Below are 16,561 nucleotides of genomic sequence, written 5' to 3'. Positions count from 1 at the left end.
TTGGTCGTAGGGCTGGGTGTGGTGGGGTGGGTGGGGGTGAGATGGGGTAGAGATGGAACTGCTGGAGGAGGCAGAGACGGGCAGGACAGAGAGTGTGAGGGTGAGGGGAAAGTGAAGAGTGGAGGCAGGTGGAGAAACCGGGATTGGGGTTGTTGCTGTGAGAGGGAGAACGAGGGAGAGTGAAAGGGGGAGGTTGTGAGAAAGAGTGAGTGTGCAGGGAGAGAGAGGGAGAAATGTGGAGTAAGAGTGGGGGAGATGAAATGAAGAGGCCAGGTTGGAAAGGGGATGGGGAGGGGGACAGAGGGAGTTAACCCCAGCTCCTGAGCTCAGGGCGCGGTGTCCTCCCCTTCCCTGAGGCCCAGGACTTGGGGCTGAGTCTGTCTCTCTCCAGCTCAGCTTCTCCAACACAAAGACGCACAACAACATCGGTCCCTCTGCTGCTCGGCACGCTGTAATCAGCATTTTTATTGGTTACAAATGGAAGTGATGGATACAGTCAGTGGGATGGTGCCTTTTCTCACTGGCCCCTGAGTTGTGAGAAACATTGAAATGTTTCCCTGTAACCCCCCTGTGGGATAAGGAGGGACAAACCAGCGCTCCCCTCAGTCTGTTACCATAGCGACAGGCTGCTCCATCGCTGAAACACTGAACTGAAATGAGAAAATCCCGGATGGTGTGATTAATGAGGGAATTTGATGGATGGATGGATTTGGGTGAAGGGATATTTCAGCACATTCTTCAGCTGCTGCCTGAACTTAGTCTGGGTCACGGCATAAATCGCGGTGTTTGTGCAGCAACTGAGGAGCTGCAGCATGAAGCCCAATTCCTGCACAAAGCGATCGAGATACACAGACTTATACCCAATCACCCACATCCGGGACCATATAGAATACAGCATTAACGTTGACCATAACAGGATGAAATTGGCCGAGATCACAAACAGTAAAATGATGGATTTTTTTCGGTTTCTCATTTCAGTGTCAGACTGAGCGTCCCCATTGGTGTGAGCGCGGAGTCTCCTGCGGGCTCTGCTGGTCACTAAAATGTGTCTGACGGTGAGAACATTGAGCAGCAGAATCAGGAGAAATGGGACACCCGGGGTTAGAATGTGGTGGAGGAACTCGATTGTGACCCAGACACTGGAGAATAGAACAGCGACTGTTACATCACAAAACCAGGGGAGGTTCCACAGCCAATACCGAGCCGTGAGCATAAAATACCAGGAAATGTTCTTTAAACAGCTCAGCACAGTCACTGCTCCCAGAACCACAGCCGCCGTTTTCTCACTGCAATATTTACTTTTCAGCTTCTGGCAACAAATGGCCACAAACCGATCAAAGGTGAAAGTGACGGTGAACCAGACAGAGCAGTCAGTGGCTGCATAAAGCAGGACGGCGTGGATATTACACACGGGGACGGAGTACCTCAGGAAATAAAACTGTTCCCGATAAACAATGGGAATGTGTCTCAGGATCAGGTCGAGGATAATGACCAGGAGATCCGCCGCTGCCATGGCCCCCAGGTAACGTCTGACACATGGAGACAATCCACAATCTTTATAAAGCAGGACGTAGATGGTCACTACGTTAACTGTGAGGAAGGAAAACAAACCCATTATCCATCAGCCTGGAGGCAAAGGGACCCGTGTGATCGGGGACCCAGTGAGATTTTCAAATGTGTCCCTGTATTCAGGGATTTATTAAAATAATTGGAGCTGGGATAACAAATGGGAAGGTCGGAATTACTGACAAAAATGTGACATAAACCATAAGAAACCCTCCCTCCCCAAACACACAGAGACACATCCATAAGGACAGATGGTTTCTAGAACATTCCCACAGTTTCGATCACTCGAGAGCAGACACAGGTCACTCCTTCCCAGTTCCTAATACGGAGGGTGGGAACGTTGCTGTCCTGAAGGATTCTCTCCCAGTTTCCTGAAGACAAACGGAGTTTGGGAATTTCTGTATTTTTGTCTAAATTGTGGTCGATCCTGTGTCGTGGAGAAATGTAAACGCAGGGAAAACGTATTCACCCCTTTAACTGCCTGAGGGGCCTTCGGGACAGTGTCTCCTTCTCCCTGGAACGGGATCTCTTCCCTCGGGATCTTATCGTTTGTTCAATTCACTGACGTCCGGCCGTTCACAAACAAACAACGTCAGGACAGAACGTTCCGGGAATGTCAGTTATAGAATGTCAGGGACAGAACGTTCCGGGGAATGTCAGTTATAGAATGTCAGGGACAGAACGTTCCGGTGAGCTCTTTGACCTGTCCATCACCGTTCCCCCCCTACCCACCCCACCCACATGATGTACTGTGCCTGGGCACACTGTAACGTTAGTGGGTTGAGAGACGCAGGGTCCAATCACAGGAATGGGAACTAAAGGCATTGCCAGATCAGCTGAAATGGTTAGATCCACCTCACAGAACCAGCCCAGACACCATAAACACAGGGGAGATATCCACTCACCGTGGAACACTGTGTAGACCAGGCCAATGTACTGCTCAGTACAACCCAGCAATCTGTGCAGATTCATCCACTGCACTGTTCAATACAATCCAGCAATCTGTACTGTGTGGGACACTGCACAGATCATGTCAGGGCACTTACCTTCAAACGCAGACTAGACATCTGTCCAGTTTGGGAAACTGGGATAGAGACAGAAAAGCTGCAGATGCTGGAGCCCAAACTAGACAGGCAGGAAGCTGGGAGAACACAGCAAGCCAGGCACCATCAGGAGGTGGAGAAGTCTATGTTTCGGGTGCAATCCTTCTGCAAAAATCCTAAGGAGGGGTTACACCAGAAACATAAAATTCTAAACCTCCTGATGCTGCCTGGATTGCTGTGTTCATCCAGCAAGTATTCAGCCTGGGAAGCAGTGCAGACAACGCCCGTGCATTGATATATAAACTCAGACTAGATATCTATCCAGCACTGGGAGCTGTGCTGACCACAGCAGTGCATTGATAATTAAACCCGGACTATATATCTCTCCAGCGCAGGGAGTTGTGCAGACCACAACAGGGCACTAATGTGTAAACCTGAAACAAATATCCATCCAGCACGGGGAGCTGCACATCCCACATCATTGTGTTATATATAAACCTCAACCAGATAGTCTTCCTAGCACATCGACCTGTGCAGTGATAACTGGAGAATTAATCTGTAACCCAGGAGCAGTTACCCTCCCAGCATGTAGGACTGTGTACTCCACCCCAGTGCATTGATTTGTAACCCAGGAGCAGTTACCCTCCCAGCATGTAGGGCTGTGTACACCGCCCCAGTGCATTGATCTGTAACCCAGGAGCAGTTACCCTCCCAGCATGTAGGACTGTGTACCCCACCCCAGTGCCTTACCCAGTAACACTGTGTTAGATCCCTGCCCAGTGTGGGGAAACTTGCAGCCCATGCTGGAAGTGACAGGATGTACAGCTCCCACCCATTTACAGATCCATCTCTATATTGTGCCATGACAAGGGGGTGCTGTGGGTGTGAACATCACTGCCAGAGAGAGATGGCGGGGGAATCAGTTTAAATATCACCACATGGGAGGGGTTTGGGGTATAGACAGAGAGGGGGAGACTGAGAGACAGTGTCATGGAAGGATGTGTTCCCAGGTTTCAGAATGCTGAAATGTAGACATTTCGATAACATCCGGTAACATGAACCATACTTCCCAGGAAAGATGGGAAAAAGGGATATTGGTGTGAGGTCAGATGAAACAACAGCTGCTGTGTGGTTTTGAAATTTCGTTTATGTAATTCCCATAAATGTCTGTTGAAATGTCTGTAGAGTTGAAGTCGGGTAATAAGCAGTTAAGATAAATGGGCTCTCAGAGTTGTGAATAGTTGATGTAAAATGTTCACTTTCAGAGTGAAAAAATAAGTTGATGTTTTTGTTTAAACAGTGAAATTTGGGAGTCCTCTGTTACTCATATTTTAACAGTTTACAAGGCAAGTTGAGCATTTATTTATGTTTAGTTTAAATTACCAGATGAAATCTATGCTTGTCCTAATAATTGCTGTGTGTGTCTCTGTGTGGGGCAGGTCTGGCAGTCTCTGTGGTGCTGAAAGTGATGCAATGCCTCCCTCTGCTGGCCTCCACACGCCACTGCACAGGCATTGGTAGAGGGTGAAAACCAACAGGGATTCATTCAGAGAGGGGGAGGGAGAGGGCAGCTGCTCACAGCACCATCCAAACTGATGTCATATCCATGTACTGATCTAAATGTCCTTTAAACATTGTAACTGTTCCTGATTTTGCCAGTTCTTCTGGAAGTTCATTCCACAACCAAGCCAGCTTCTGTCTAATATAATTACCTCTCATGACTTTTGTCAATCTTTTTCATCAGGCCTTAAAAATCCCTCAGTTTTGAATTCCCAACTCTAGAGAAAAGACATCAGCCCATCAGTTTATCTGTACCCCTCATTATTTTATAAACCTCTGTAAAGTTACCCCTCCATCTCATATTCTTCAGTGAAACAAATCCCAGTGTACCCAGCCTCCCCTTGAAGCACAATCCCTCCTTTTCCAGCAACATCCAGGTTAATCTCTTTGGAACCCTCTCCAGCTTAATAATATCAGGGTCAATAATATCAAAGTGAATAGTCAAGGTATTTTCTAAGGGTACGGGGGGTGAGGGGTGGGGGGGCTCCAAAACTAGAGGACGTAGGCTTAGGGTGAGAGGGGAGCATTTACAAGAGACTGAAGTGGCAGCTTTTTCACCCAGAGGCTGGTGTGCCTATGGAATGAGCGGGCAGGATGTCCAGACTGGACACAGTATTCCAGAAGAGGTCTCACCAATGTCCTGTACAACCTCAACATGACGTCCCAATTCCGATACCCAAAGGTCTGACCATTGAAGATAAGTGTGTTAAACACCTTCTTAACCACACTATCTATATGAGATGCAAATTATAAAGAATTATAACTGACGGCCGAGGTCTCTGTTCTACAACACTGCCAAAGGCCCTGCGTTTAATTGTATAGATCCTACTGTTGTTTGATTTACCAAATCCAATACCTCGCATTAATCCAGACTAAACTCCATCTGCCACCCCTCGGCCCAGTGTGTGATATTACTGTCACCTCACCTTCCCCGTTTAATTTTAAAATGCCCCTCCCTCTCCAGGAGGCCTGCACACTCTGGCCTTGATTTTCACAAAGGCCCTGACCTTGGGTTGCCTTGTGTGGTTAGAGGGAGGAGGGACAGATTGCAGACACAGTCGTTCGGGAGGAGAGGCTGGACAGTAATCAGCGGCCTGGTGTCATTTCATGGTTTTAGGAAGAGCGCAGACACACGTTAGAGGTGGGTAAGATTGATCGGTGTTTTGGGACCAGACATTTGGTGTTCAGTAATAAATATCCATTTGAGCCCCTTCATTGGGCAGAGTGTGTCTGCAGGATTTCTTTCCCTAATATTGCAGACTACAGATAATAGCGATAGTTAATTTCGATAGCATAGCACGTACGGTCAATATCCTACAGTTGAGACAAATACCTTGCATTTGTTTAACAATACAAAGTGTTTTCTGTGGTTCAGTAATGGTAACCTGATTGTAGAAAATCCACATCGAGCTGAAAGTGATCACTAAAATATGACCCAAAATCTGGGTATGGTAGTAGTGGGCAGTGTCCGTGTCTCTGATCCAAAGCTCTGGGTTTGATTCCAATTCCTGAACTTGTGTGGTAGTGTTCCTAGCTCTGGATGAGAAGGCCTGGATTCAAGTCCTGCCTGTTGCAGAGGTATGTCACATCATGTTAGGACAGGCTGATGAACAAACACACAGGAGAATAATGTTACAGCTTTATGGGTATTGCTGAGTGATGCTAGTGTCCCTACCTCCGGGCACAAAGGTCTAGGTGTAAATCCCACAGAAGTGTCTCAGGATACATCTGAACAAACTGATTAAAGTAGATTTAGAATTGTGACTTGATGGAGAAGGAAGAGGTGTCAGTATTGCATTTCAGAATTTAGGCCCAGGATGAGTGAAAGTACAGCCATTCGTGTTGATTGGAGTCACATTTCGCAGCAGTAGTGGTTTATAAAATCAGAACGGTCATGAATAGGGTGCGGAGTCAGGGTTTTTCCCCAGGTTAGGGGTGTCCAAAACTAGAGGGCATTGGTGGAAAGTGATAGGGGAAAGGTTTTGATGAGGCCTAAGGGGCACCTTTTCACATAGAGGGTGGTGTGCGTATGGAATGAGCTGCCAGAGGAAGTGGTGGAGGCTGGTACAACTACATCATATAAAAGGCATCTAGATGCTGACAGACCTACCGAGCTTTTCCAGCAATTTCTGTATTTCTGTAAAAAATGCATTCATTTTAACACAGGTATTCTGAATAAATTAAACACTTTTATTTTTTAATGACGCAGGGACATATAAACATATTTGCAAATCGACCGAGACCATTTTCTGCTCAGGGTATGGCTTCGTGTATGACAGCAGCAATGATGTACCGACATGGAACAGGGAATGTGATGGAGACATAGTTTGGACAATGTACAAGGAGACCTCACATGGTCCAGTTTGGGAGAGGATGGCATTACTGTGTGATTCAGCTCAGAGAGGGAGAAAATGTCATTTGCCCGAGAAGGAACATCCGATTGCACTCTCTCTCCTTCATTGTTCCTCATCACAGCAATGTGTGCAAGCTAAAAAAACATCTCTACAGTCATCATTACCATTCTTATTTTTATGGAATCCCTGCAGTGTTGAAACAGTCCCTTCAGCCCAACAAGTCCATACCAACCTTCCCAACCCATTCCCCTATATTTACCCTTGACTAATGTATCCAACCTAGAAATCCCTGAACACTACAGGCAATTTAGCATGACCAATCCACCTAATTGAACTGTGGTAGGAAACTAGATCACCCATTTAGAAGCTCACACAGAAAGGGGGAGAATGTGCAAACTCCACACAGACAGTCACCCAAGGCTGGAATCGACCCCAAGTCCCTGGTGCTGTGAGGCAGCAGTGCTAACCACCGTGCTACCCTTCGGGTGATCCCTGACCAGAATTCATTGGAATCTACTCACTGCTTAAAGCAAAGGGAATTCAGCCAAATCCAACTCTCCTAGGATGAAATCCCATTGCTAGCAGCTGTGTGAGTACAATATCTTCAGAAGCAGAATAATGTTTTGGACAAACTCACAATGTTTCCTTTTGTCATGAGTTCCAATAATATCTGGACAAAGTTCTTTTAAGTTAAAATTGCAGAGATTTTTTTGTGTGTGTGTGTGTTTACAAAGGGAAATGTTGATTATATATTCGCAATACCCAAACACTTTGCCATTCATCTTTCCACCATAGTTGGAGTAACATTGCTCTGGATCATAAACGTACTATTTGAGCAGATTAAAGATACTAGCCTGACTTGTTCCTAAAACTGACCCTGACCCAGTCTGAGACCGATATCATCGGCCATATCACCGACCTGGTTACATTTAACATTTGTTGTGAGCATGGAGGAGTGGGACTAGAAAAGGAAACAGTGGCCCAAAAAGCCGGGGAACTATAGACCGGTGAGCCTGATGTCAGTGGTGGGTAAGTTGTTGGAGGGGATTCTGAGGGATAGTATTTACATACATTTGGGAAGGTAAGGGCTGATCGGGATAGACAACGTGGCTTTCTGCATTAATTTGGTTAAGTTTTTTTGAGGAGGTAACAAAGAAGATTGATGAAGGCAGTTTGTTTGACATTGTCTATATGGACCTCAGCAAGGTGTTCATTGAAAGAACAAAGAGCAAAGAAAATTTCCAGCCCAGGAACAGGCCCTTCGCCCTCCAAGCCTGAGCCGATCCAAATGTACTGTCTAAATCTGTCAGTCAATTCCTAAGCATCTGTATCCCTCTGCTCCCCACCTACTCATGCATCTGTCTAGATGCATCTTAAATAAATCTACCTGCCTCTACCACCTCTGCTGGCAACGCGTTCCAAACGCCCACCACCCTCTGTGTGAAGTACTTACCGCATGTATCCCCCTTAAAGATTCCACCTCTCACTTCGAAAGCACGATCTCTTGTTATTGAATCCTTCACCCTGGAAAAATAGACAAGCAAAATAGACAATAGGTGCAGGAGTAGACCATTCAGCCCGTCGAGCCTGCACCGTCATTCAATATGATCATGGCTGATCATTCCTAATCAGTATCCTCTTCCTGCCTATCTGCATAACCCTTGATTCCACCGTCTTTGAGAGCTTTATCCAACGCTTTCGTAAATGAATCCAGAGACTGGGCCTCCACTGCCCTGTGGGGCAGAGCATTCCACACAGCCACCACTCTCTGGGTGAAGAAGTTTCTCCTCATCTCTGTCCTAAATGGTCTACCCCGTATTTTTAAGCTGTGTCCTCTGGTTCGGGACTCACCCATCAGCGGAAACATGTTTCCTGCTGCCAGAGTGTCCGATCCTTTCATAATCTTATATGTCTCAATCAGATCCCCTCTCAGTCTTCTAAACTCAAGGATATACAAGCCCAGTCGCTTCAGTCTTTCAGTGTAAGGTAATCCCGCCATTCCAGGAATTGACCTCGTGAACGTACGCTGTACTCCCTCAATAGCCAGAATGACTTTCCTCAAATTTGGAGACCAGAACTGCACACAGTCTCACCAGGGCCCTGTACAGCTGTAGGAGCACCTCTTTGCTTCTATACTCAGTCCCTCTTTTTATGAAGGCCAGCATGCTATTAGCCTTCTTCACTACCTGCTGTACCTGCATGCTTGCCTTCATTTACTGGTGTACAAGAACACCCAGATCTCTCTGTACTGCCCCTTTACCTAAATTGATTCCATTGAGGTAGTAATCTGCCTTCCTGTTCTTGCCACCAAAGTGGATAACCATACATTTATCCACATTAAACAGCATCTGCCATGCATCTGCCCACTCACCTAACTTGTCCAGTTCACCCTGTAATCTCCTAACATCCTCATCACATTTCACCCTGCCACCCAGCTTTGTATCATCAGCAAATTTGTTAATGTTATTGCTGATACCATCTTCTATATCATTAACCTATATTGTAAAATGCTGCGGTCCCAGCAGGGATCCCTGCGGTACCCCACTGGTCACTGCCTGCCCTTCCGAAATGGAGCCGTTTATCACTATCCTTTGTTTCTATCAGCCAACCAATTTTCAATCCAATCTAGTACTTTGCCCCCAATACCATGCACCTTAATTTTACTCACTAACCTCCTGTGTGGGAATTTATCAAAAGCTTTCTGAAAGTCCAGGTACACTACATCTACTGGATCTCCCTCGTCCATCTTCAAAGATCGTCTCTGTCCACCCTGTCTATACCCTTCATGATTTTGTAAATCTCAATCAGGTCCCCCCTCAATTTCCTTTTTTCTCATGAAAATAAACCTAAATTACTCAGCCTGCCTCCATAGCTAGTATTTCATTCTGATTGATAGACAGGTGAGTAAGTTTCAGTCACGTGGGATACAGAAGAAGCTCGTCACAATTGTCTTGAAGGAAGAGGGGTATTTTTCAGACTGGAGGCTTGTGAGCAGCAGTGTGCTGTAAGAATCAGGACTGAGTTCACTGCATTTCATCATTTTTGTAAAGGATTTAGATGTGAATATTGGGGCCATAGTTAGCAAGTTTACTGATGACATCAGAAAGGTGGTGTAGTAGATTATCTCAGAGTACAACAAGACCACAAATAGACGGGACAAAGGGGCAAGGAGTGACAGATGAAGTTCAATTTACATAAATACGATGTTTTGTATTTTGGGAAGGCAAATCAGGGCAGGAATTATACACTTAATGGTATAATTTCTGGTGAGTGTTGTGAAACAAAGGGACATAGGGCTGCAGGTACATTGTTCCTTGAAAGTGGAGTCGAAGGTAGACAGAGTGGTGCAGAACACATTTGGCACATTAGCCTTAATCAGTCAGAGCATTGAGTATAGGAGTTGTGGTGGCATGTTGTATCTGTACAGGATGTTGGTGAGGCCACTTTAAGAATACTGCGTACAACTCGGTTTTCTGCAGAAATGACTTACATGGATATCCCAGGACTGGAGGTTTGCGCTTCAGGAAGAGGTTGATTAGTTTGAGGTGCTTTCTCCTGGAGTGTCAGAGGCTGAAGCGTGACATTATAGAGGTTTATTAAATCATCAGGGGCATGGATATTCTGAACAGCCATTTTCTGCTCCCCATAGTTTGGGAATCCAGAACAGCAGAGCATAGGTTGGAGGGGAGAGGGCGAATGATTTAGAAGGGACCTGAAGGTAAATGTTTCACAGAGAGTGGGTTGTGTGTACATAAAGTGCTGTCAGAGGAAGTGGTGAAGGCAGTTACAATCGTACGTTTAAAAAATATCTGAAAGAGGAGGGATATTGGCCAAATGCTGTCAAATGGGACTGAATCAGATTTGATATCTGATCGGAGTGAACAGATTGGACTAACGGGTCTGTTTCCGTTCTGTATGACTCTCTGATTCTGTAAGAGGGATGACGAAAAATTCTGAAAGTACCTTTCAAATCCGAATTCTCTTCACTGGAAGTTTATCATGCCTCTATGTTCACATTGATTGAAAGTTGCGTTAGTGAAATATTTGACAGGGAACTGAGTCATGGATAATGGGACGCAGACAGGAAAGTGGGGCTGAGACCACAACCTGATCAGCCACAATCTTACTGCCTGGTGGAGAAGGTTCAAAGTGTCTAATGATTCATTCCTGTCCCTCAATCCCGTGTTCCTGTGTTCCATTCAGCCCATTAAACCTGTTAGGCAGGAGCATTTAGAGGCTACTTACTCCTATAACCTGGTGCAAAGAAACAAAGGAGATCATTCGGCCCTTCAAGACTGTCCCACACACTTGGAGGTTATTTGAGAATTGTAATTGTAAAACCCAGGATAGGGTATGAAAGAGGCCCCTCATCTCTCTGTACTGAGCTTCCCCCCTCTGAAACTTGTGCTCCATTAGTTGGTCATGTTGTAGACCCAAATTCACTGTGAATACAGCCGCCATACCTCACCCAGAGATGGCTCACACAATCCTCTGGTCTCCCTGACGGCGACATTCAATACCAGAACATCCATGAAAATAACACCCACTAACTTTCCAATAACAGAATGTGAGAACATCAGACACAGGGGCAGGTCGTTCACTCCCCAAACCTGCCTTGCCCTTCACTAAGATCATGACTGATCTGCTCTTGGTCTCAAATCCTCTTTCAAACCCAATTCTTCATCACCCTCCCCTCTCTGACAGGTCAATATCCATCTACCTCCTCTTCAAATACTTTCAGTCATCTGGCTCCCAAACACTCTTGAGAAGAGAAATCCTGACATTCAATGCCACCTGTTTGAAGAAAACCCTTGCTGCTCCTATACCATGGCTTATTGATATGAACAAAAGAGGTTGACACAAGGGGTCAGGTTAAAATGACTGGCCCTGATATCAAGGCTTCTGTTGACATCAAAGAGCTTAACAAACCTGAACTTAATGGAAATCAGAGAAAACTCTCCAGTGTTTGGAGTCAAACATGGCACAAAGGAAGATGATCATCATCTCAGTCCTGGGTCAGCTCTGTGGGAGATCCTCAGGGTAGCTTCCTCTTCACAAACATCTTCAGCTGCTTCATCAATGTCTCCCCACCCCCACCCTCCCCACCATAAGATCAGAAGTGGGGATGGTCACTGAGGATTCTACAATGTTCAGAATAATTTGACGCCCCGTCAGCTCCTGAACTGGACTGTGTCCATGTGCAGCAAGACATGGACTCCATTGAGGCTTGTGCCTTTAAAGAGTCCATAACATTCATATAAAGGACTGTCTGACACTGCACATTGCCACAGTAAAATAAGAGTTCATTCCGCACCTTACACTGGTTTCACAGGAATATGAGGAAGTCGTTCAGCCCATTGACACTATTGGAGAGGACCAGGGACAGCCCATTCAGTGCCTCCAACATATTACTCAGGAAGAGAAGGATTCTAGTGTGATGGGCCACACCAGAGCCCCTCGACAATATTTGAAGGCGGTAACCTAGACTCTAATGTTTTCTTATTTTAAAGAAAATGTAAAGTGTCTGTTCCAGATGCAATGTGAGTGGTCAAACAACTCGGTGTGAGGCATAACACCATTTACTTTAACACGATAGATGAAATAAAACCAAAGAAAGAAGAATTTAGAATAACGTAATTATATTGGACGAGTTAACAGAATAATAGATCTAGGAACTAATACTAATGAACTGTTCTTATACTGGAAATCACATGAACACAGCCCTTGGCAAAAAGGGATATTCAGACACTGAATAACACAAATATTTCTCCAGTTCAGGATTTAAAAACAGTACCAAGAGAAAATTCATAGAGAGTAGCTGCCAGGAGACATTCACTAAAGTTTTCAACTCAGCGGAGACCCCAATAATTTCTGATGGTACTGAGAAATCAAAACCCAGAAATCCTAATCTGTGAGAGCTGACCATACCCATTCCATCTGCATTAAAATAAACCTAAGGCCTCACTAGTTGTTTATTCAAGTGGTCCTAACTAGCCAGCTTGGTAACGGTCATTCAATCTCTTTCTTAAAATAAACCAGAACAAAATAACGTCTTAAAGCTACAGCATAATCACACTAGTCAGCACATCGAGCTGCCATACAGGAACCAGGGGTAACCCAATCAGGCCCTTGGCTCTGTCCAATCGGACGAGGAAGAAGCCAGTCAGTCCCTTGAGTGACTTAGACAGGAACAGTAGGAGGCCATTCCCACCTCAATGCACTTACACAGGGACAGAATGAGCTAATTGATGCTTATTCCTGATGAATGGCTTATGCCCGAAACGTCGATTCTCCTGCTGTGCTTTTCCACCAAACTATGGCCTACTCTGATCTTCAGCATCAACAAGCCTCGCTGTCTCCTAACTGATGCTCTAACATGGTGAACAAGTGGAGCAGAGGCTGCACAGACAGACTGCTCCACGTTGTTCCTCTTAGCTCCGTCTGTCATGATACACACGTGGGACTTTAACGTGGTTTTCTCGCGGTGAGGAGGGAAGCCATATGTCTTGTGTGAAGTCACAAGAAGGCACCTTCCATCTCCGAGAAGCCAGCCTGGTGTTCTCTGTGTAGGGTGGAAGTGGATGGGAATGGCTACCTGTTTCAGATGGCAAGTATTGTGGCTGCTGTTGGGGATTGTGAACAACCTGACGTTCAGTACGGGTTCACACGCCGACTGCACAATAACGTGGGGAGAGTTAATTTAGGCATATAAACTATTAGGAAAGTCACGTTAGACTGATAAATGGACTCTCTAAGTTCAAATAATGCTGATCTTGTTCATGTTGATCTTGTCTAGTGCACGTCCTGTTCAGTGTAACCTGTATGCCTTACTCTGTACAAGCATAATTCCACCCTATGATCTGTCTGGCCATGTTTACTATGATCTTCCTCCACTGCTCATAACTAAAGCGTTTCCCTGTACTGAGGTACACATGACAATAAATCAAACCAACCAATCCTTGGTAAAGTATGGAATTTCTCACCCTGTCAATGTCTCTTTTGGAAGTAAGTGATCGCTGCCACTCCTCGTGTTTAACGTCACCGTTTCTTCTTCTCTCACAGCTCTACTGATTAAACACTCAACTTCTTCACTCTATCCTCGTGATACCATCACCCGTGTCTGTGGTAAGGAGATCATTCCTTACAAAGGAGATCAAATCCGTAGGGAGTGTCCCAACCACAGTCTCAGCAAGGCCCTACAACAGCAGGAAGATGGCATTACTTAGGTACTTGAATCATCTTACAATGAAGGACAGCATACCATTGACTGCACCCATTACTTACACAGGGTTTGATTCGGAGCAGTCAGCATAGACTTGTGAGTGTGAGATCATGCTCCCCAAATTTGTTAGAGTTCGCTGATGAAGTGACCAAGCAGGTTGATGAGGGCCGAGCGGTAACCATAGTCTCTATGGATATCAGTAAGGCCTTTGATAAAGTTCCACATGGCAGGCTGCTCTGGAGAGTTACATCTCGTGGAATGTTGTGGAACAGGCCAATTGGATACACAGTTGGCTTGATAGTAGGAAGCAGAGGGTTTAGTGGAAGGATGCTTGTCAGACTGGAGCATGGGTCCATTGCTGTTTGTTGTCTATGATTTAGTTGAGAATGTACAAGGTATGATTAGTAAGTTTACAGATGGCACTAAAATAAGTGGGAGCATGATCAGTGAGGAAGTTTATCAGAAATTGCAGCAGGACCTTAATCAGTTGGGGAAGTGGGCCGAGAAATGGCAAATGGAATTTAATATAGATACGTGATGTCTTGGAAACTCAACTCAAGGTAGGAGTTTCATGGTGAATGGGAGGGCCTTAAGGTGTGTAGTGGGCAGAGAGACCTTGGTGTTCAGGTGCACGGTTCACTGAGAGTGGAGTCACATGTAGACAGGGCAGTGAAGAAGGCATTTGGCACAATGGCCTTCATCAGGCAGGATATTGAGTATGGAAGTTGGGAATTTATGTTGCAGTTATACAGGACTTTGGTAAGGCCGCACTTGGAGTATTGTGTTCAGGTTTTGTCACTTTGTTATAGGGAGCACGTGTCTATCTCCTAAGGAAGTTATTACGGTACCTTGCTGGGACAGCTTCGTTGTTCAGTACCTCCCAGGAGCTGAAAAATTATGCCATGTTCTTCGTGACCTGCAACACATTATCAACGGAGATGAGCACCTCGCCAAGACCTTCCCCACACCTCCACTGCTTGCCTTTAAACAACCACCAAACCTCAAACAGATTATATGTTTATAGCAAGCTGCCCAGCTTTCAGGACAGCTCCATACAACCCTGTCACGGTAGGCACTGCAAGACGTGTCAGAGTGTGGACATGGGTATTACCATTACATGTGAGGACACCTCCCACCATGTACGTGGCAGGTACTCATGTGACTCAGCCAACATTGTCTATCTTATACGTTGCAGGCAAGGGCGCCTGGAGGCATGGTACACTGGGGAAACCGAGCAAAGGCTACAGCAACAGATGAATGGGCACCACACAACAATCAACAGACAGAAGTGTTGCCTCCCAGTTCGGGACACTTCTGCGGTACAGGACATTCGACCTCGGACCTTCGGCTGATTATCCTCCAAGGCACGGTGGGCACAGTGGTTAGCACTGCTGCCTCACAGCGCCAGGGACCTGGGTTCAATTCCCGCCTCAGGCGACTGACTGTGTGGAGTTTGCACATTCTCTCCGTGTCTGTGTGGGTTTCCTCCGGGTGCTCCAGTTTCCTCCCACAGTCCAAAGATGTGCGGGTCAGGTGAATCGGCCATGCTAAATTGCCCGTAGTGTTAGGTAAGGGGTATATGTAGGGGTATGGGTGGGTTGCGCTTCGGCGGGTCGGTGTGGACTTGTTGGGCCGAAGGGCCTGTTTCCACACTGTAAGTAATCTAATCAAAAGGCAGACTTCAGGACAGGCAACAGCGAAAAGTGGCCAAACAGGGGCTGATAGCTAAGTTTGGTACCCATAGGGAGGGCCTCAACCGGGCCCTTGGGTTCATGTCATACTACAGGCGACCACCAGTGCACTATATACACACACAGACACACTTACACACACACACACACACACAGTCACTCCTATATACACACATACACACGGACACACATATACACAGACATGCACACAGACACTCGCGCACACCCTTACAGACACACACACTCCCATACTCACACATGCATCCTCTCAGAGACTGAGACCACTCTACACTCATGCAGGCACATATACCCTCTCTCTCACAGACACTCGCAAACCCCCACCCCAGACACAGACACACTACCACACTCACACATGCACCCCCTCACTGAATTAAGACACTCTGCAATCACTACACACACATGTACACTCTCACACTTACAACCCCCAAGCCAGACAAACATACACACAGACAGACACAAAGACCCATATGCGCACATACATTTTGTGGGGTGAATTTGTACTTGCAGAGTTACATTGTACTTTACTCAAAAACAGTAAAACTCTGTTATCTGACTTTTTAGGTTAGAATCGATCTAAAATCATGGCATGGACAGAGAACACAGGGCGCTAACACCTTCGACATATTGTGTAACTAACCCACTTGTTACAGTTAACCTGAGAATGCAACTTAAAATAAAAGGTTTTTTGATTTACACACGGAAGAAGCTAAACTATCATGGTATTCGAACAGATGAAAGACTCAACAGACAATCAAGGTAATTTTCAATGTGTAGTTTCAGTTACATCATACTGTAATTTTTTGCTATAAATACTGTGCCTTACAATTTTGTCCCCCACAATCACCTGAAGAAGGTGCGGTTCTCTGAAAGCTAATGTGCTTCCAATTAAACCTGTTGGACTATAAACTGGCGTTGTGTGATTTTTAACTGTGGACACCCCAGTCCAACACCGGCATCTCCAAATCATGATTACTGTGAAGTGGAATTGTATTAATCGTTCTCCAGCACTCTGGCACCTCCCCTATGGTCAGATTCTAAATAAAATTAATGTTAGAGGTCATCTCGCCACGTTATTCATGCTCTTCTCAAGCATTATTGTGAGAT

General features: G+C 45.7%; 1 protein-coding gene across 2 annotated transcripts; it reads left to right on the top strand.

Annotated features, from left to right (window-relative positions):
* Window positions 1–1,032: 1,032 nt before the first annotated feature.
* On the top strand, window positions 1,033–16,348 carry LOC132811018 (uncharacterized). Of its 2 annotated transcripts, none has more exons than XM_060822749.1 (3): window positions 1,033–1,205; window positions 1,307–1,522; window positions 14,941–16,348. In XM_060822749.1, exons 1-3 carry the CDS (start codon window positions 1,044–1,046, stop codon window positions 15,280–15,282), a joined length of 720 nt encoding a protein of 239 aa, XP_060678732.1. In that variant the 5' UTR covers window positions 1,033–1,043; the 3' UTR covers window positions 15,283–16,348. The 2 variants fall into 2 exon arrangements, with proteins under 2 accessions (XP_060678732.1, XP_060678733.1); XM_060822750.1 differs by lacking the exon at window positions 14,941–16,348 and adding an exon at window positions 6,379–7,219.
* Window positions 16,349–16,561: the final 213 nt, after the last annotated feature.

The sequence above is a fragment of the Hemiscyllium ocellatum genome, unplaced genomic scaffold (assembly GCF_020745735.1).
Source record: "Hemiscyllium ocellatum isolate sHemOce1 unplaced genomic scaffold, sHemOce1.pat.X.cur. scaffold_2073_pat_ctg1, whole genome shotgun sequence".
NCBI lineage: Eukaryota > Metazoa > Chordata > Chondrichthyes > Orectolobiformes > Hemiscylliidae > Hemiscyllium > Hemiscyllium ocellatum.
Note: the sequence above shows the minus strand (reverse complement) of the source record. Positions and strands in the feature narration are given on the sequence as shown.

Excerpts from the sequence above, each read along its gene's own strand:
- LOC132811018 (XM_060822749.1), top strand. The coding sequence starts at position 1,044 with ATGTGTCTGACGGTGAGAACATTGAGCAGCAGAATCAGGAGAAATGGG. Across the intron at positions 1,206-1,306 it reads TCCACAGCCAATACCGAGCC|CTTCTGGCAACAAATGGCCA; the intron begins GTGAGCATAAAA and ends TTTACTTTTCAG. Across the intron at positions 1,523-14,940 it reads GCCGCTGCCATGGCCCCCAG|GCAAGGGCGCCTGGAGGCAT; the intron begins GTAACGTCTGAC and ends TATACGTTGCAG.